This window comes from Ambystoma mexicanum, chromosome 14, assembly GCF_040938575.1.
Source record: "Ambystoma mexicanum isolate Mex_15411 chromosome 14, UKY_AmexF1_1, whole genome shotgun sequence".
In the NCBI taxonomy this organism is placed as follows: domain Eukaryota; kingdom Metazoa; phylum Chordata; class Amphibia; order Caudata; family Ambystomatidae; genus Ambystoma; species Ambystoma mexicanum.
In genome coordinates this window covers 109,212,307-109,232,878 of record NC_090940.1, presented here as the reverse complement: position 1 = coordinate 109,232,878, position 20,572 = coordinate 109,212,307, and the positions used below count along the sequence as shown (strand labels likewise).

General features: G+C 47.6%; 1 protein-coding gene across 8 annotated transcripts in view; it reads left to right on the top strand.

The window, feature by feature from the left end:
* NUMB (NUMB endocytic adaptor protein) overlaps positions 1-20,572 on the top strand; it is an 824,148-nt gene that overhangs the window by 388,161 nt on the left and 415,415 nt on the right. For 4 of the 8 annotated variants that reach the window (XM_069638650.1, XM_069638645.1, XM_069638649.1 and 1 more), the window contains exons 3-4: positions 11,217-11,336; positions 18,860-19,002. In XM_069638650.1, the coding sequence (XP_069494751.1) occupies positions 11,303-11,336; positions 18,860-19,002 (177 nt within the window). In that variant the 5' untranslated portion in view covers positions 11,217-11,302. The remainder of the gene's footprint in view (positions 1-11,216; positions 11,337-18,859; positions 19,003-20,572) is intronic. The other 4 variants (XM_069638646.1, XM_069638648.1, XM_069638651.1 and 1 more) reach the window with 1 other exon arrangement.

Sequence of the window (20,572 nt, the reverse complement as noted above, 5' to 3'; positions counted from 1 at the left end):
GAACCATCCTATTTCAAGTTACCCTTGGTAATACAATTTCTAAAGGGGTTAACCAATGTTTATCTCCCAAGACCATTCCAAGTTCCCCTATGGGATTTAAACTTAGTCCTAACTTTCCTGATGGGCACACCTTTCGAACCACTCCATTCTTGTTCGTTAAGATTCCTTACCCTTAAAACTGTTTTATTAATAGCACTTACATCTGCTAGAAGGGTGAGTGAATTACAAACTCTTTCTTGTAAACCCCCTCACACTATCTTTCACAAAGACAAAGTTGTCCTGCAAGTGAAGCCTAATTTCCTCGCAAAGGTGGTTTCTGAATTCCATATCACTCAGAAGATTACCCTACCATCTTTCTATCCTCCTCCTCATCTGGGGAAAGAGGAAGAGGGGTTACACAGGCTAGACCCTAGAAGGGCTTTAAGTTTTTACATCAGTAGACTAGCCAGGATAAGACGGGCAGACCAGCTTTTTGTAGGTTACACAGGTCACAAGCTGGGGTTACCAATAACTAAGCAGACCATTTCCAGATGGATCATTCTAGCCATTCTGGAATGTTATAAACTGGCAGGGAAAGAGCCCCCTCAAAACCTTGGGGCTCATTCGACCAGAGGTATTGCAGCTTCATCGGCCCTCAAAAGAGGTGTGCCAGTTAAAGACTTCTGTGCGGCCGCTACATGGTCGTTTGTCCATACCTTTACACGATTTTACAACTTGGATTCCTCCTCCAGTCAAGAGACTAGGTTTGGAAGGGCCGTACTACATTCTATTCATCAATAGAAGACAGCATGAAGTCAGTACTCCCTCCAATAATAGAATACTGCTATGGGAGCCTATCTAAGATGAGGAATACATCGGAGGACACAATCCCTTCGAAGAACAAGTTACTTCTTACCTTGTAACGTTCTTTCGACGGGATGTTCCTCCGACGCGTTCCTCATCGACCCTCCCATCCATCCCCGCAGTTCTACTTCCCTTGTTGTTGCAGCTTACGCTCCTTCAGGGTGATTAGTTTAGTCCAGAAAGAATTATTTTGGGCTACAAAACGGAATTGAGCAACGGACGCTGCGCGCGGCCTTTATAGCCAGGATGACGTTGACGTTGATACGGCGGCTGTCGAGGGACATCGACTCGGAGGACGTCGACGCGCAGCGCCCTCCTAAAGAAAAAATTTTCCGAGGCCAGCAGAGCTGGAAGGAGATATCTAAGATGAGGAATACGTTGGAGGAACATTCCGTCGAAAGAACGTTACAAGGTAAGAAGTAACTTGTTCTTTGTTCACGATTGTATACATTCCATGTTTTTCGTCATGACAACTGCTCCGACTCGATTTTTCCCTATTTAACCACATCAGAAGTGACAATCATCCTATCTTAATCAGTCACATTGAGGTAAGGTATTTGATCTCCCTTCTGATAATTCGTCGTGTCTACAAGTGCTTTTGCAGTGGAATGCGTACTTACCTAGTAACTTTCGCTTTTTTCGTTAGTAGTTCTCCAAGTGGATCACAACAAGCCAAATAAAGACTCGGGCGTTTTGTAATCACTCGAACCTAGTGTCATTCTGTTAACGGCTGAAAACATATGCTTTATTATATTTACTCATAGATGAAAGATAATTGCAGTTTTACTGGATTGTACTGCTTTAAGTTTGGTTTGTTGGCTATTTAATGCTGTACTTTGGTCTGGTGCCACTTGTCAACATTTGCTTTTGATACCAGATTGTTGTGCGGTGTTGCTGAACTCGTGGCTTACTTTCTTGCAAGGACTGGGGGGACCAGAATCCCTTTGAGCTGTAGGGGACACTTGTTGCTGCCCCCTTTCACAACAAAAAAGGAAAGTGGCACTGTTGCGATGCTTTGCACACTTACCAGATTATTGTGAGGTGTTGCTGAAGTGGAGACTTACTTTCTTTTTGGGAACCAGGATCCCTTTGAGCTGCAGGCAACGCCATTTCAGGATTAGAAATTGAGGGGTGCTGGGAGCTATATAGTTCCTGCTTCTAGCATAGTAGAGCCTGTCTAGCTTGAAGCCAAAAGCGACCAGGAGCTACTTATGTCTCCTATGGCCAACTGGTGCCTCCCAGACATGTAAATGTGACATTAGCTTTGAGTATTTGAGAATATTAATACAGAAGAATTAGACCACATTTACGCATTTAAACACAATGGTTCATACAAAATGGACAACAAGTTAAAAGAGCATATCTGGTAGCTCCTGGTCCACCTGTGTTAGCTCCTGCCTACTGGGTGATGCTGGACACCTAGGAGCTGGTTTTAGCTACTGCTCATTGAATCTAAATTTCGAACCCTGTAAGTTGCCCCCTTTCGTTACAAAAAGAGGAAGTGATGCTGAAATAGCAGAGCAGCAACACACAAGCAAAACGCTTTGCCCTCAACCGAACAACCGGTAGTGCACCGGGTCCAAGCATGACCTCGGAAATGTTGGAGAAGGATGTACGTGCTATACACGTACCAGAGGTGGGTTCTCTTTAACAATTTAGCTTGTTTGGGCTCTTGAGTGAGTCTTTGTCCCAATTGCCGACATCTGATCCTTTAATAGCTATGACTACTCGTTGATCTGAAATCTAACTTGGAGACAGATTCTATAAAACACTGATGTGGATAAGGAAGAGCAGCAATCTACACCTCACTGTTAATGTGTCCATATAAAAAATCAAGTATAGTAATAGAACATGATACTAAGGCACCACAAGCGAACATCATGGAAGCTGTTTCTAAATGCACCTTAAAAGAAAACCTAGACGTGCACTGTAGTAGCTTTAATTTGCTGGGCAAGAGCATTCAGCAAACATTGCAGTTGCCTCTGATGAGTTCTACCCTCACTGATCCCGAAGGTACTGCTAGGAGTAATGATGTGGGGACTTGGACTGCGTTGTTGAATCATAATGCCACCAAAAGGAGTAAATTGTTACAACTGAGTCAGGACGTGGCAAATAATTCAACAGACTTACTGCCTTAGAATAGTGAAGACATTAATCCCTCACCAAATATTAATCGCAGTTACAGACTCTGGACTATTTATTGACTTCACTAGCGAAGCTGTGATTCAATACAATTTGAAACTATGCTACATCCTAAGCACAAGTATCTACAGAAGCCTTTACGTCTGACCATTTTACCAATCCAATGTTGACTGGTATGGCATATGTGAGCCAAGGCCACCTGGCGTTGACTCAAGGTGTAGAAGCGACAATTACCTAGAAGTTCAGTACATTGACAGTAACTGAGAAGGCTGATATATTGATACACACCATACAAGATATATCACACTGTATGGAAATTCATATGAGTAGGCGCATAGCCAAGGAAACTTCTGGGCAAATAATGGTACATGAAGGACAAAGTAGTTAAATAATAAGAAAGAAAACAAAAAAGACCAGAAGCAAACCATCTTGAGTATTAGGTATGACACATACTCAGAAAAAAAAAGATAATGTACTTTGTGCCATAATTGGATTGTAGTTCTAATGTTGTGTTATTAACCAGTAAAGAAGGGATGTATGACATCATCACAATCCTGCACGCAAAGAAAACGAGAAACGTGTACATGAGCAGCACAGGCATGTTCATCAGAAAGATAGAACATGTTGTATACTACTGATAGCAATCAAATGGATAGAGCAAGTGACATAATATACCATGAAGATGTAATGGGTGCACATGAAGATATTGCGTCTGATTACGACAGCTTAAAAGAACCATTTACAATAACCGAAGTAAAAAGTGGAAGCTAAGGCGCTGAACACAAGATTGTCATATAAAGAAATGTCCCGATAACACTGCTTAAGTAGGCAAGTGTAATTCTTGAATAGTTACCTGAATGCTGTGGAGGGACAACAGTGCAGTGATACTGGGTATGTGCGGATGTGCTAGCTGAACCCACTTTGCCCACATAGAAAAGAACTGGTCTAATATAAAGAGTTATAACAAATTTAGTTATTGTTATCAAACACAATTATGCAATTATAACAGACACTTTTGGAAGATAAGACATGATATGGATACACTTAAGGAATTAAGTCTTTGGGAATTTAAGCAGATCTGGGAAAAACATATAGCAAGCACTATTGGGCTAAAACCACTGGATTGTCAAGATCTTTCTGACATACGCTCAGCACGGTGGTATTACACTGGGGAATTAATGGATATCATAAATATATGCAGATATTTAAAAATAAATCCATGTACCCAGGTCAGGATAGATTGTGTGTGCTTCTACACAAAGGGGCACCACCATGTGGCCAGATATTACACAAGATATTTACAGCAGTAAGTGTAACTGGGAACCTACTAAAAAGCTAGCTGTACAGTAATATTTTAACTGTGTCTAAGAGGGGGGAATGCACAGACCCCCCACGATAATGCCTCTGTTAGATGTACCTACAAAGGTATTTGTATATTATTAAAATTCTTGAACAAGTGGAGCGAGCAACACAGTATACTACCGTATAACCAGACTGGTTTTGTGGTGGCTTTTCCACTTTGGATAACATATTAGCATTCTCCAGCATGGGTTCTGGCATGGATTCACATGCTCATGTATATTCCCCGTCGTCAAGCTGGGAATCCGCTGTAAATGAAAGTTTCTTACACTTACAAACTGTAGTTCTCCTGTAAACCAATCACTGTCCTCTGGGTCTTACTGCCCCATCCAATGACAGTCCTCTCCCTAAGCCCCTCCTCAGGCAACCATCTTCAGATTTTTACTGCACGCTTCAGTGTTGGTAGTCCTCGCGTTTGCTCTGCAAGCTACTTTTTCGTTTTCTTGTGTTTTCAATGGAAAAAGGTTCTATATTTTTGTTCCAAAAAGAGCCTGTGTGCTCTTTTCTCCATCTGTCGACAGCGGGGATCCGTTGTCAGTGAATTTCAGTGCCCCTCAAGGGTGAAGATCGTCAGTTTCCTGAAGGCCATCGGGCATACTTAGCGCCCTCCGACCATGATGGAGGAGGAGGGAGGGAAGGTCCCTCTTCAAGCTCTGCACCAAGTGTGGCCTACGGAATGTGTTTGTGGAACACAAGCACCTACAATGCCTCTATTGCCTGCAACCGGACCATAAGATATGCCTCCGGTGCGAGATATGTCTCAGGTTCTCCAAAAAGGAGGACGGGCACAGTAGACTGGTGGCGTGGCTTAAGGTTAAGGCCTCTGCCCCGTGCTCCGAGCAGGGTCATGCCTCACCCAGGACCGGCCGGTCCGAAGAGCGTTCCTTTGAGGGCGCCTCATCCGTGGAGGCCCAAGACAAGGCAAAGAACCGCAAGTCTGAGTCCACCGGTGTCACTGCAGAAGCAGGTCCCAAGGCGGATAGGGCACGATCGACGTCACCCTCTACCTCTATTGCCAGCCGGCAATAGAGCACCTCCTCAAAAAGGAAATCTACCCCAGCTCAAGTGCGGGAGAAATCAGAGAGCCCGAGGATGGTGAAGAAGAGGAAGGCCGAACTGCCCAAGCAGGACCAATCGGCACAGGCAAAGTCTTGGTTGACGATGGAGTTGGTGGCAGATGCAGCGTTGATGGCTAAGGGAGGTGACCCTGTGAAGGTAGCCCCCGATGCACAGAAGGTATTCCTGCTGCCCCTTAGGCGTGACACTGCTGCAGTGACTTTGGAAAAGTCTGCTGGCACGCCAGAAGGGGGGAAAGAGGCCCAGGCCCCGGTTCAAGCCCCATGAGGGGTGGGGGAGGCCAGGAGGCCTCGAAACTGCCCTCCCTGGCGGTGGCACAAGCCATGGAGGTCTCGTCCACAGACGAGGACCAGGCGTCCTTGCACACGGTCCACGTGGAAGAGGAGGATGGCGGCGACGACGGAGAAAACGCAGGGCCTAGTTTTCCGATCCCACCAGCTCAGCCGAGAGATGTCTCAGACATTCTGTCGACCCTGCACACCTTAGTGTCACAGATCCAGAAGAGGATGCCATCGGGGGCCCGATTCCAGTGGTCCCCCAGGCTCCCGTTCAGCCTCCAACTAAGAAGAGGAAGTGTCATCTGATGCCCCCATTTCAGCCTCCAAATGTGTCGGTGGGCCCCTTCTCCCCCAGTAGACACAGGGACGAATAGGACCATGACCACAGACGACGACAATGATATTGTCGCAGCAGGCGACAAGTAGTCCGCATTTGGATGCTCCACCTAGGGCGTCCCCACCGGACGAGGTGGGGTCATTCCATTTCATGATCGCCAGAGTCTCTCAAGCTTTTTCAGCTAGTGTCCGAAGAAACCAGGAAGGAGGGTTTTTTGAACCAGAGATGCAAGTCCAGTAGGAAGACAATCATGGCAGTGCCCCTTCTGGAAGACGTGTGGGATGAGGGCCTGGCCCGCATGAAGAACCCTTGCATGGCTCCAGCTAAACAGGATAGACTAGAGAAGAAATATCAGGTGTTGGACTCTGCGCTCAAGTGCTTGAGGTCACAACCATCGCCCGATTCGGTGGGAACGGTGGCCATGAGGAAACGATCAGCTAACCCGTTCTCGTCGTCTTTAGTCCCTCCGGACAGCGGAGGGAAGAAGTTGGACACTGTTAGACTTGGAATGTGGTGTTCTGAACAATCTGTGGGCTATACTTAAGCAATATTACCCGAGCAGGAGGCGTATTACCGGGCTGGGTAATTCCCTCCTGTGAGGGTAATATAGCGATTAATACCCCAGCACGTTGTATCGGGATACGGAGTGTTTTTTTCTAAAGTTGAGAAACTACTTGTTTTCAACTTGAAAAAATAAAATACAAAATAAGATGGGTGCCATGGATCGGGGAGAAGGGAACTACTTGTAGTTCCGTCTCCTTTGCATGGCGGCTGTTCGCACGTTGGGAACACGCCATGAAAACTGTCCCGGCGCCAGTGAGGGACAGCAGTGAGGGACAGCAGCACAAGGTAAGTAGGGTTGGAGGGGGGGCTAAATATGTAGAAAAGCAGGATTCGAATGCAGGGCTGCAGAGGAGCACTTAGCCGATTATTGGGCAGAGATGGTCGGCCAGCTTAGAGGAGGCTCGGAGTGGGGTCTTTACCATGACATAAAGCCCCCTTTCTGACCCTCCTCATTGGCTGGGAGGCCAAAGACATGCCCCCACCGGGTACTAAAAGTGTGCTCCGTACACAGATTGTCTGTTGCAAACTCACCATCAACATTGAGGTTTATATTAGCGCACAAAGATGTAACAGACATTGCTACTGTGATGTATGCTTCCTTTCCATGACATGCCATCTGTTTTTGCAAGTGAATCTTTTGTATATCTAAGCCAGTAAGAAATGGTATGCCCTGGTATGTATAGAATTGTGTGAATTTTTGAAGGCTGGCTAGTATCTTGCTACTTGAATTTGTGCCCGCTGGTACTAAGCTGCAAATTAATTGCTAATGGAAACCAATGTAAATCGGTGTATTTGAAAATATTGTTAAGTAGTGAGCCAATTGTGGCCACTGTCTGTGGGCAAGGTGGATTAGCTAATGTCTGAATTTTGGGTTAGCAGTAGACATTGGGCCTCATTCCGAGGTTGGGGGTAAGGGTTTAACAGCTCAGGTAAAGGTGCTGGTGCTGTTAACCCCTTACCACCGCATTACGAGGTCCTTTAGCTGGACCTGCTAAGGGTGGCTGGTTTTACCAGCCGCCCTTAGTGGGAGCCGCTAAAGGACCAGCATGCTAACAATGGGCCCGTTGTTAGCATGGTCCCCATTCCCATTGAGCCCTATGGGGGCTCGAATGGGGATGCGTTCCCTGAATGGGGAAATACCGGGTCCTCCAAGGTTGGAATGGCCCGCTAATTCCCCATTCAGGGAACCCGGACCCGGTATGCGGTAAGGGGGTAGCCATGGCACTAATAGCGCCGTGGCTGCCTCCAACCTCGTAATGACCCCCATTGAATAGTTGAGTAGCCACACTCTTGATAATCAGCCCTATATTTGACCATCCTCACAAATAGCTGTCTGCCCGGTCCTTCATTTCAACATTTGGATCGCCTTCTCATTTTATGTAGCAGTATTGGTTCAGAAGCAGTCTATGCCTTTCATGATTAGGCCAGTGTCCATAATGTTTTTGTTTTACTTTAAACTTGTCCTTGGAAAAAGTTATTTTTCTTTTTTCTATTATATGTATGTTTGCAATGAGTAGATCTTAAATCGCCATATTTTGAAAGACATTGTTATATAAAGCGAGATTTGGGGGAAACTCGGTTTCCTTTTCAATCCACTCATTTCCAGTGTCATCTGAAATTCTTGTATGATGTTGCTGTTGTTATTTCTCTTCTGCTTTTGAAACGGTCAACCACGCCATCCTGCTCAATCGTCTCCGTGATAACCTGGGTATCACTGATCAGGCCCTGGCCTGGCTGACCTCATTCCTCTCTGATTGACCCTCCCAGGTCCCACTTGGGCCCTTCCTTTACTCTTTCTCACTCTCTACTTGTGGTGTTCCCCAGTGGGTCTAACCTCTCTCCCTGACTGTTCAAGCAATTCCTGGCACCTCTCGCCCTCCACATTGCCGCTCTCTGCTCCAACTTTCAGTGCTATGCAGATGACACTCGGCTTGTTTTCAGGCTCCCATCTGCTACCTCTTCTCCTTCTCTCATCCCTGTCTGTCGGCTATCCAGGAGTGGTGTGCCGCCAACGATCTCTGCCTTAATGCCAGTAAGACAGAGATTCTGCTTATTGGCACACCTGCTCCCTCCTTTCCTGTCACTATCTGGCCGGCCTCCCTTGGCCCTCTTCTTGCTCCCACCTTTGAGGCCAAGAACCTCAGGGACATCTTCGACTCTACACTCTCCTTTTCTCCTCACATCTGACATCTCTAAGAAGTCACTACCAACTGCACCTCCTCAGAGGTATTCTTCCTTTCTTCTCCTTCCCCCAGAAGCTCACTGTCTCTAGATCTCTGGTTCTCTCTAGGCTGGACTACTGCAACAGCCTCTTTCTAAATCTGCCTGCTTCTACTCTCTGCCCTCTGCAACTCATCCAGAACAGGACTGTGAAACTTGTCCTTGGCCTCAAGCCCAGGGATCGTATCTCCAGCACTGAAATCTCTGCATTGGCTCCCAGTGGCTGCAAGGATTAAGTTCAAGACCCTCTGCATTGTTCACAATACCTTGTGGGGCCTGGGTCCTCAATACCGCCAAATCTTCCTGCGTTAATACCTTCTTCTCGAGCTCTTCGTTCCTCCACCTCCAACTCCCTCAGGGTTGGTCGCTTCTCCAAGCAACAAGTTGGTGGTAGATCTTTTGTCGGCTGGGGCCTCCCTCTCGTACAGCCTCCCTGCCTCTCTGAAACATGAGCAGAACCATATCCGGTTCCAGATGCACCTCAAGACCTTCCTCTTTGCTTCTGCCTTTGCTCTTCCTCTTCCCTGCTGATTTCCTGTCTGATACTGCACTGGTCACCTGGCTACCCTCTGATTTCGGGCCCAGGTCCCTGCCCGCCCTCAGTTGTACATCTGCACTGCCTCCCAGCAACGCTTGCACTTGTGCCTGTATCTGTAACCCTACAGTCATCCTACCTGCACTTTTGGACACCTGATGTCTGCACTTACCCTTGCCCCTGCCACCTGCTGGGCGCGCTTCTAGTTATTGTTTTGATCCCATGTACAGCACTACCCCCGCCCCTTTCCCCTGGCACTTTTCCCCTCCCCCTTTACCCTCTCCCCTGCACTTGTGCAAGCTCTGTCATGTGGCGTAGTAAGATCAGTCTCTGCCCTCCCTCTGTTCCCCCTTCCTTGTCTCGTCACACCTTGAAACACTTGTGTATAGGCGCGTTAGTAATGCCATATCATATATATCATATTGCCATTCAGGAGTTGATTGGTATATCCACCCTTGTGCCTTTCCTTGAGCTTTGATGTAGTTCTGATAGTTGCATCATAGAAGGAATGCCGCTACTTGTGTAGGTGCTCTGTAATCTTGCATCATCGCTTGCCCCTTGGCTGGTAATGTAGTTGGTCACATTTTTAAGTAATTTGATATATCTTGTAAATAGATGTAAATCTATCAGTGTTTGGGCATAATCAAGATTGTTTCGAGCAATGTGTAATTTCTCTTAAATTCGTTTTCTCTATATATGTGAGCTCATGTTTGGATTAGGTAATTATAGGTTATGGATGTCCTCTTCCCTCATTTTGTTTTACCCGGAGTGAGTTAACTTCCTTGTGGTGTCTGTTTCCTTAGTTTTACACTTGCCTCCTTTGCCCGTCATAAAATGTCCGCTTCTCCTTTTCTTCTGGGGCAATAAATGCATATACTGTGTTTAAAACCTATGATCCTGATTGCTTACCAACCTCTCCTTTTGTCATAGCTATCGAGCCAGAGATTCATTGGGATTTAAGACCCTTGACTAAGACAAAGAGCCCCTCATGAGGTAGACCATCTTAAAGTGAGCAATATTGTGTTATTTAAATTCCCCCAGTATGGGGATGTTCCCATCTCCTTTTCCATCAGGCTTTCTTCTAAGGCAACATTCTCACCTTGATCTCACCCACCAGCGTCGTTCTCTAGTCTCTTGATCTTTAAGTGACAGTTGACCCAACATGCTATTATTGCCCTGCTTTCCGTCTAAGTCGAAGCAGTACTTTATGGCATGTGCCTTAGGTCCGTCAACCTTAGAAATGAAGAACAAAGTACACTGTTAGCATCCGAGCAAGTCTTCGCCATAGAAATGGAAAGTTTGTTATAAAGTATTTAGAGTAGACTGCTGTTAAAAGATAGATTTCTAGAATCTGGCCTGGTGGACAGTTTTTAGGATGTCGCCTTATTTATAATGAACAGGGATCTCTAAGAGATTTGCCAAAACCCAATTAAGGTAGCTGGCTGAGCCGTCAAGGCATAGTCTCGGGAGAGGGTAAGTGAGGTCAGGGGCTCTCAATGATTCCACACAGTATGGCACACAATAATTCACTATAGACAGTTATGAAAATAGTTATTTATTCCATGCTTTATGAACACACCGAAAAATAAATCTAACTGGTAGTATTATCACGCAACACTCTCTAATATAAATATATACCATCCCCATAGGTTCACTTAAATAACAAACAATCACAAGTATCCTAACTTGAGAAGTCAAACCCTAAGATGAATGGGGCATAAGTCCAGTATAATGTTTCTCACCATTATGGGTTCTCTTTAGAAATGATGCATTTGGGCTTGTGGTGGTGACTTGTTTCAAACTTATAAAAAGGTATTCAACAATTTACCAAAGAAAAGACAAGTGTTCTCTTTTGTTCCAGACTCAACGCTAACCCAGGGGCAGGATACCCGACCCAGGTTTGACGAGTGGAGTGGAGTCAAAGGGACTTGTTCCCAATGTTATCCTATGGAGCATGGGTGGGGGTTGGAGCAGAAACCAGGTACATGGATGTTTACTTATTCCTGCTTCCCGTCCCCTTTCCTCCATCCTGTATGGGCGTCCCTCGCTAGTGATGGGAACAGAATATTTTTTTCACCAGAAAAATGACACTTTAACCTTTACATTTATAAAGGCGCAGCCCTGGGAACATGCGCTCCCTTAACCCTGCCCACCGGCGCCACACCTCAGTCCGCTTTTCTGCATCGACGTGAATGGACTGCTTTCACCAGCGCTTCTGGGTGAGGCCTAGAGCCTCATCATTCCATGCTCTTTCCCTAATGTTTTCTTTTCTAATTTTCAGGCATTTTGCAACACCGTCCACCGGTGCCCTTGTCCTTCCCTGCCGCATGGCGACCGCGGCTGGCGTCAGCAGGTGCCCGTTTTGCAACGGTTCCTTTCCCACATCGGATCCGCACACGCTTTGCTTCGGGTGCCTCCGGGAAGATCCTGGATGGGGAAGGCTGCTTAGCTTGCAAAGCTCTCTCACTCTGATCCCTCAAACAGGTTGACGTGATGAAGAGAGTTGTTCTCCAGGACTCCACTGGAGAGCAATTAAGGAATGCGTACGCAGGAACACCAAACAGGTAAGCGTACTCTTCTCAAAAGCACCCCACAGGGGCGACTCTCTCCCGGGGAAGTCTACTGATGTGAGGGGTCAGTCAGACCTTTGCACCGGCTGCAAGGAGACTAAGGCTCTTGTAGCTACCGGCTTAACAGCCGAGGGGGTCTAAAGGCCCTACCGGTTCCACTGTTGAGGGGCCTACTGGCTCTGGTAACTGACCAAATCCAGAGGGGCTTAGCTCTTCTACCGGGCATACACATGAGGGGGGGGCGCCTCCACGCGGGGCAGACAGCCAGGCCCACGTCTGAGGTGCAGGGTGGGGGCAACGCTGATGTTTCCAGGCATGCAAGCCGAGCCCAGGCCCACATCGTCCACAGTGGCAAGTGCAGAAGGCACAAACAAAATGGCAGCGTGCGCAGATAAGATGGCGCCCAGGACAGAAGCCTGCCAACATGGTGAACCGTAAAGGTGTGAGCCTGTGGCCAAGGCAGATTGGGATCCTATGACTCCGGTCATGTGGATCACATTGTACTCGACATTCTCTGGTCAGCCAAGGTACTATAAGTCATGTACTAGCAAGGAGGGAGCAGACAGCAGGCCTTTACTCCACCACAGCCGGTGCCAGTGCAGGATCGCACCCAGCCCGCTTGCGAGGATTGGTTTTTTGACAAATATTTTACCCTCATGCAGTCTCCATAAATGGCAAACATCGTCAAGGGCATAATCCAGGAGATGCTGCCTCCCACACGCAGCTGGTGCCTGCGCAGCCTTTACCTCCTCCACCACCATTGCCCATGCCTCTGGTAATTCCGGTAGCGGCGGCTACACCCCAGCTCCAGCGCCTGGGCCTTCTTTAGCGGCAGAACTAACACCTGCCGACCCAGGGGACACTTCTAACACAGGTGACCAACAAGACACTGAGGAGGAGCAGGACACACCTTCCTCGGCACTGGCATGCCATGATAGGATTGCCTGGTTGGCTGATTACCTGGGCATTCTACAGCCCCAGTGCGAGCCGCCAGAGTCTGGTGTATTGGCGAAAGTGCTCACCATCAAAACAGAATCCAGATCTGGCATTGCTTTACAGAAGTATGTGGAGGCCCTTGCGAAGAAGGGATGGCTCAAGCCCCACGCCACTCAGCCAAAAATAAAAGGCTAGATGCAAAGTTCAGGCAGGTGGAGGGAGACACTATGTTCTTATCAGTTCATCCACTGCCACTGTCTTCAGTCATTGCGGCGGCATAACTGAATGCCAAGCCCCAGACCTCCACCACGAGCACAGCAACTTCATGCTTTGCTTGGCCAGTAAGGGAAAATGCTTGAGGCCTATGGTAAGAAGGTCTTCTTGAACGTAGGACTTCACTTCAGGCAAGCAAATGCCAACGCCATCTTGGCAGCGGCTAACCAACGGCTGTAGAGAGAGAGATAGCAGACTACCTGCTGGATATTCCGGCTGACAAGCCTCTTTCAAGACAGGACTCCCAGAAGCGAAAGCTCGTGGCACAGAACATCATGGAGTCCACTGTGTCGCACATAAATATTATGAGCAATGCTATCTGTGTGGCAACTGACATGAGAAGTACGGCATGGCTCAAGGCAACCAGATTCAATCCTGAGGTTCAGGACGGGATCCTAGACCTACCCTTCGACGGCTGTGACTTGTTCAATTCCTCCATGGACGTGAAACTCGATAAAAAGAAGAGCAGCTCCCAGACAGCCAAGTCCCTGGTCATTCTCATCAAGCCAGCGGCCAAAACCTTCTCGCAGGGCCACTCTCGATCAGACAGAGGCCAATCCTTTGATGGTTTCTGTGGTTTCCAGGACCGCTGGTCCAGGCAACCGGACAGGTCACCCAGCCAACATAGGCGAGAACACCAGAAGTCTTCGCACAGGGATGTTTTCAGTCGCCCTCTGTCATCCACCTCAGACCTAAAAAAGCAGTGATGGCTCTTTCCAGGTCCACAGCACCCCAGTCGGGGGCAGGCTGGCCCTGCGCAGTCAAGCTTGGCGCTCACGGTTCAGACTCGTGGGTGATTTTGGTGGTCTCCTTGGGTTTCTGACTCCCCTGCTACCCTCCCACCCCCATTATTCACCCCACCCCCACCCCCTCCCACAGAACAAGACTCCTTCACTTTTGGTGGAGATTCATTTTCTGTTGGAGAGCAAGGTGGGTGGAAAAGGTTCCTCTCCCTCAGCAGGGGCAGGGCATTTACTCCTGCATTTTTGTGAACCAGGCGGCCCTGCGAGTGGTCCTAGATCTTTCCTTCCTCAATCTATACCTCCCTCGGCAGAAGTTCAAAATGGTGATGGTGACAACAGTGCTTAAAGCGGACACGCCGTGCAGGGGGATGGGGGGGGCGTGGACTGGACATACTCCCTGGATCTGACAGGTGCATATTTGCATGTCCCCATAGTGCAGTCCCATCCATCCTTGCTCTGGTTCTGGTTCACGGGGTTGCATTTTCAATTCAAGGTACTACCATTCTGCGTGAACTGCCTTACTTGGACGACTGGTTAGTCAGAGGGGAGTCCCAAGAGCAGGTCATGTACTCAACATCCAGATGCATGACCACACTCTATGAACTGGGGTTCTCAATCCACTTCTAGAAGTCTCAGCTCTACTCTACACAAACTCTGCTATTTCGGGGACTGCTCTGGGACACTCCGAAGCAAAGGGTGTTCCCCACGGGGGAGTAAGTGGGGACGATCAAAGCTCCGTGGCTCACTTACTCAGCAGAACAGTAACAATGGCCTGGTGGTACCAGCATCTGCTAGGAGTACTGGCGGCATGCCTCCTGCCTATCTCTTACACCAGGCTTCGAATGAGGAGGTTGCAGCTGCATTTTTCGGTCACTATACCTGCGCTCCGACCATTCAGACTGCCTCCAACAGATAATACTATCACTAAGGACTCCTCACTCCAACGGTCGGGTGCTACCATGGCGGGCTCATTCAGTACATGGTCTCCGGTCCAAGACCGACCAGCAAAAACACATTTGTCAGGAAATGATGGCCATTTGGCTTGCACTCAAGGCATTCCTGCCATTAATCGGGAGCAGTACAGTTTGTATTTGGACGGACAACTCTACCTGCATGTATTGCATAAACAAGCAGGGGGGGGCACCAGATCGCCCCCTCCGATAGAGACTGGCCCTTAGCATTTGGAGGTGGGCAATCGAGCAGGACATTGGATCATAGTGGTGCATCTGCTGGAAGAATCGAACCTCGAGGCGGACAGACTCAGTCGGATGGGCTCTGACAATTGAGAGTGGCAGCTGAACACAAGAGTCCTTCAAGAGATTTTCAGCAGGTGGGGTCACCCGATCACAGACCTGTTTGCGACGGAGAGCAACCGGACTTGTCAGCAGTTCGCCTCCTGGGTGGGCGCGGCTCCCTCGGGGATGTGCTTCAGATCCCCTGGATGGGATGTGGGTGTACGCTTTTCGTCCTACCCCGCTCTTCCACAAGGTTGTTTGCAAGATCACACAATCCCAGAGGCTGCATCTCATCATAGCGCCACAGTGGCTGGCCAGGCTTTGGTTTTCAGACCTACGGCAGCTGTCAGCCCAAGCAGAAGTCCCTCCCTCGCTTGGGGAGGGCACGCTCCTGGTGCGGCAGGGGTGGACGAGTCGTGATTCACCGTTGCCCCGAGAGGCTAGCCCAGCACCTGGTACCTGAGCAAGTGACTCTGCAACATATCCAGCTGTCCCAAGGCAACCTAGAAATCATCCAGGGAGCCTGGAGTCTGGCTACTCGAAAGCAGTACAAGAGCAAATGGACCAGGTTCTGCTTCTGGTCCAAGGAAAACCGAGTGGTCCTGCACTGTGAACCAGGTGTTGTCTTTCTCTGCGTACTTATCCAGATCAGGGGTCCCGGTCGACGCCTGCAAAACATAGCTTGCGGCCATTGGCGCATACAGGAACTCTGACAGGTTCACCTTCTCCTCAGATAATCTAGTGGTGAAGAGGCATCTAGCAGGGTTGACCAGGCTTTACCCTCCTGTCAGATGCCCACACTCAGTCTGAGATCTTATCGTTGTTCCTAGCGCCTCTGCACACAAACTATTCAAGCCCATATCCACAGTGGACATCAGATTGGTCACACTCAAAACAACGCCACTAGTTGGTCTTACTTCAGCTCGCAGAGTTAGCTAGATTCAGCCTCTGGTGGCTTCGAGGCCCTACACTGTTTCATCAGGACACACGCCAGCTTCCTACCAAAATTGGTATTTTTCCGCATTAACAAAGAAATTGTGCTCCCACTTTCTTTCCAAACAGGACCAAGTCCTTTCGCAAGAAAGACGCTTTATTTGTCACACTTCAAGGCTCAAGGCCTGGACAACAAACATCCAAGGCATCAATAGCCAGATGGATGACTGTTGCCATCCAAGAGGCATCCAAGGCTCAGCGCAAAGTCACCAAGGGGCATTCATGCTATAAGGGCCAAGGCAGCAGCTGTTGCCTTCCGGCTTCACATACAGTGGCAAGTAATTAGCAGAGCAGTGGCATTGGGCCATTCATCGGTCTTCTGTAAGCACTACTGTCTGGATACCAGCTCCAGGGCTGACGCAGTATTTGGCCAGACTGTCCTCCGTAATCTGTTTGCATAGAGTATCAAGCTCTCCTCCCAGGGTGTTTTATCAGTTGTAGTCGCCCATACAGGATGGAGGAAAGGGGACGGGACATAGGAGTAATTGTTACTCACCGAAGTGACTAACGCACTTCTTTCCTCCCCCCTAAAATAACATCAGCGAGGTTGAACAGTTCAATACAGCAGACGTGTGAAAGGGGACTGACGTGTGGCTCCGGTGAGTGGGGTTAGGAGAGCACATGTTCCCAGAGGCGCGCCCCGCGCTCGTATACATTTAAAGGTAAAGTGTTCTTTTTCTGGTGCAAAAAGGTTCCGTTCCCTTCCCTAGCGAGGGACACCCATACAGGAGGGAGGAAAGGGGAATATGGACTAGGAGTACGTTAGTCACTCCGGCGAGTAACACTTAATTACTCACTGACTCCGATTTTCCCAGATGTACAATATTTTCCCAGATGTCTTTGTGGATCGTCTGGGGGTCGCTGGAGGCCACTACGGGCTTGTTCTTCTGCCATTGGCTCGAGTGAGAGGTACCCAGGAGTCTGGTTCGAAGATTCTTCCAGCCGGCTGGTAATGCAAGGCTGCAGGCCGCCTTTTAAACACTTCACTGAATGCAGGAAGGCGAGTTCCAGCGACAATCGCCATTTGCAGCGACGACGGGCGCCCTTCCAGTCGCTGTCAGAGCAGCTGCTCAAGGACAGGTTGCCTTGAAGCTAGCTGGTAAGCGAAAATTCGGGGAGAATGCGACTGTGGCACAAGCTAGTTGCTATCAAGGGTCCGGAGCTCAATTCGGAATGATGATGGTTCTGGCAAAGTAGCCCACGCAATAGCTGGTCAGTCCACTGGGGAGTCCAGGGACAATTCTGAAGACTCGGAAGGGCTGGATCCTTGAGAAAGCATCACGACTAGTTGTTCCCACTAGTCCAAGGGGTGTTGCACTACTCAGGGTTTTGGAGATAAGGCAGAGGAGCAGGCTTTCACCGGGCCGGACACAGGAAAGGATGGTGGGTCACTTCAGGGGTCTTCTTTGGGTATTCAGTGGGCTGCTCTACTTCAAGGGATTCTTGGCTCCAATGTAGATCTCAAGAATAGCTGCAGAAGTTCTCCTTTTATTCAAGATTCAAACTGAAAGCAAGTCCAAGCCCACCAATGGTAAGGATGTGCACCATTCAAACAGCCAGCAATTATCCATTCAGGGACAGCTACTTGTTTCACATCTGCCCTAAAAGCAATCTTTCTGGCACCAAGAATGTGGATTGGGACTAGACTGTCAGTCCCCTTTGTGGGCCACACACACAAAAACTCACTAGCCCGTGAAGCTGCAGCTTTCCTGGGCACGTGCTTTGCCATATAAGGATCCATCTGACGAAACAATGCAGGAAGAAGGCCAAACTACATTATGGCCAAAGAACAAGCGAAAATCTTGTGGCATTGCCATTTTAGGGCACTAGCCAGGTTTAGTAGCCCTACTCCGTAAACATGAATGTGCACACCAACAATAATGCAAAAATGGTAAAGATGTAAATGCTGCCACCAGCTGGTCTTTAGGCACATATGAAAAAGCCAAAAATCACCTGTGCAAAAAGCTAGGGTGATACAAACGGATCCCCCTGGCACTGCATTGTAAGATGCTGTGTGCAATGTAATTCAAAAGGGAAACGGTTTTCCAGTACTGCTTAGTCTGAAGGACTGATCAGTTTCTCCACAACATGTGAGCCAAAGGCAAGGGAAGTGAAGCTGATGGTTTTATTTCCCTTCAAAAGGGCAGAGCAGGGTTAGAAAACCAAGCAAAAAGAATGGGGTTCCATAGGAAATTATGGAGGGAAAGTTTCAAAAAAGAAAATCTTGCCGAACTGCCGGCTCAGACAGCTTCTTGGGAGAATCCGCTAATACTATAAGATTATGTAAAAATACAGAGAAGGAACCAGACTGTTGACTTTGCCCAAGCTAACTTAACTCTCGGGGGATTCTGTGTGATCTCAAATGCTGTCTGGCATGGTTCTGCGGAACACATGAGGAGAGTAGATCTCTAAACTTTGGATCAGAATTGTGCTGATGATTTCCCATTTATTCTCTGGCGCTTCCTTTTTGCCTCTCAGCTGGGTCTTCTATTTAGGTTGCTGATCTATGGTGCTTTCATATCTTCTAGTCTTTAAACCTATTACAAATTTCCTCAAATTGTGGTTCGGGTTCCTCCCCTTGTCTGTCTCTGGAAGATGGGAATTAATAATAGTGAATGTCCGTTTATTTGTAAGTGATGAACTATTCCAATCCCTGTGCTGAAAGAATGTTAAACCAGAATTAACCTTGTTTTTGCTCTTTTGACCTAAAGGATCAATAAATGTCATTTCTTCATGAAATTCTTCTTTTTTTAGCACGTGACAGCCAAGCAATGAACAAATTAAGGCAAAGCTTTAGGCGGAAGAAAGATGTTTTTGTCCCAGAGGCCAGTAGGCCACACCAATGGCAAACCGACGAAGAATCCGTTCGCACTGGTAAATGCAGCTTTCCAGTTAAGGTAAGTGCTTTTCATACTTCCTGCTCAGAGTATTGACTTTAGGACAGTTACAAAACAAAAAATGGGTGCTCAAAATCAAAAATGGCAACCAATATTGAGTTGCCTTAACTTTGTAAGAGTTCCAACGAAACATGGAAAAGTACTCGTGAGTTGCAACCTTTCACTCTCCAGATGTTTTGGACTACAACGGCCCAAGCCAGCATAGACCATGGTTAGGGATCATAGAAGTCGTAATCCAGAGCATCTGGAGAGCCAATGGTTGCAGACACCAGTGCTAGACTAACATTCTGCTGCCATAAAATAACTGGCAGGCCCATCTAATTTGACAATTTCTTAGCCTGCTTCTAGGATGCATAGATGTCATTGAGCCTCCTTTGCCCTTCAAACTAGCTCGGAGGCTTTATTAATTCTAATAGCAATTGTTGTCTCCAGCAGTTGGGTCCTTGTAGTTCTGTGAATTTGCCACCCTTTCTCTGAAGCACTGCCCTGATGTTAAAGTTTACAAACCATTAAAAAAACCAAATCTACAATGGCTTAGTCTTGGCTGCATCCAGGCCTCTTCCTCAGCCAGCTCTGAATTTAAGGTTGAAACTTGGGTAACAAAACAGTTGGTAAATAGTAAGGTGAGTCTTTGCTTGATACAAGCAAACTCAGTACATATGCTATCAGGTTTGCAAAGTTCATTGAAACATGAAACTAATTGCAATGTCTGTATCACTAACTCCTTTCTACTAAATATTAATTTAATTTTGTGAAGTATTATCACCTCATTCCAACTATCTAGCGGATAACCAGCAGTACCACGTATTTGATAACTCGAACCTCCAAGGCCCACCTTAAATCTCTGGCTCTGTCAGAGCAAATCGACATTGTGTGGGTTACTATGCAAACCCCTACACTATGTAGCATCCGTACTCCCCTCGGTTCATAGTCATTCATATTTTATGCACTTAATTGCCACCAATCAAGGTCATTGTGGCATCACGGTGGAATGGTGACATAGAGGTTTCAGGATCCTATCATTCTGAATAAAATACCTCGTTGGTCGCTGCCACTACAGCAGCTCTTCTCGGATTATTTTCTGCATTTGCCTATTTCTGCATGCCCTTCCTTATGTGTAGTCTTCAACATGGGGGCATAATTCGATTTCTAAATGGAGTTGGCACATGTCCAAGAAGGCACACCACACTGTCTACTGTAATACCCATACCATGACATTTATGGAAACATTCACAAAGTGCGTTCATAATGCAAATGCAGGCAGATGTTCCCCGACCCACATGCACAAAGTAAGTAGCCTGTAGATAACATGTAGGGCACCAAACCTCGTGGAATGTAGCTGTTAGCTTTTGAGATGAGCTCTGCAAAGATATTTTATGTGGAATAGCCCATATTAGGTGTCTGTAGAAACGTATGTAGGTATCATCTTTTTTTAATGTTTTAATGTGCGAGCTGCTATAAAATACATAACTTTTCTCAATGCTAAGTGATTTGCTAATCAACCCCCCCCCCCCCCCCCCCAATCATTACACTATTGAGCAATTGCACGAGGAACCGGGGAGACAGAAAT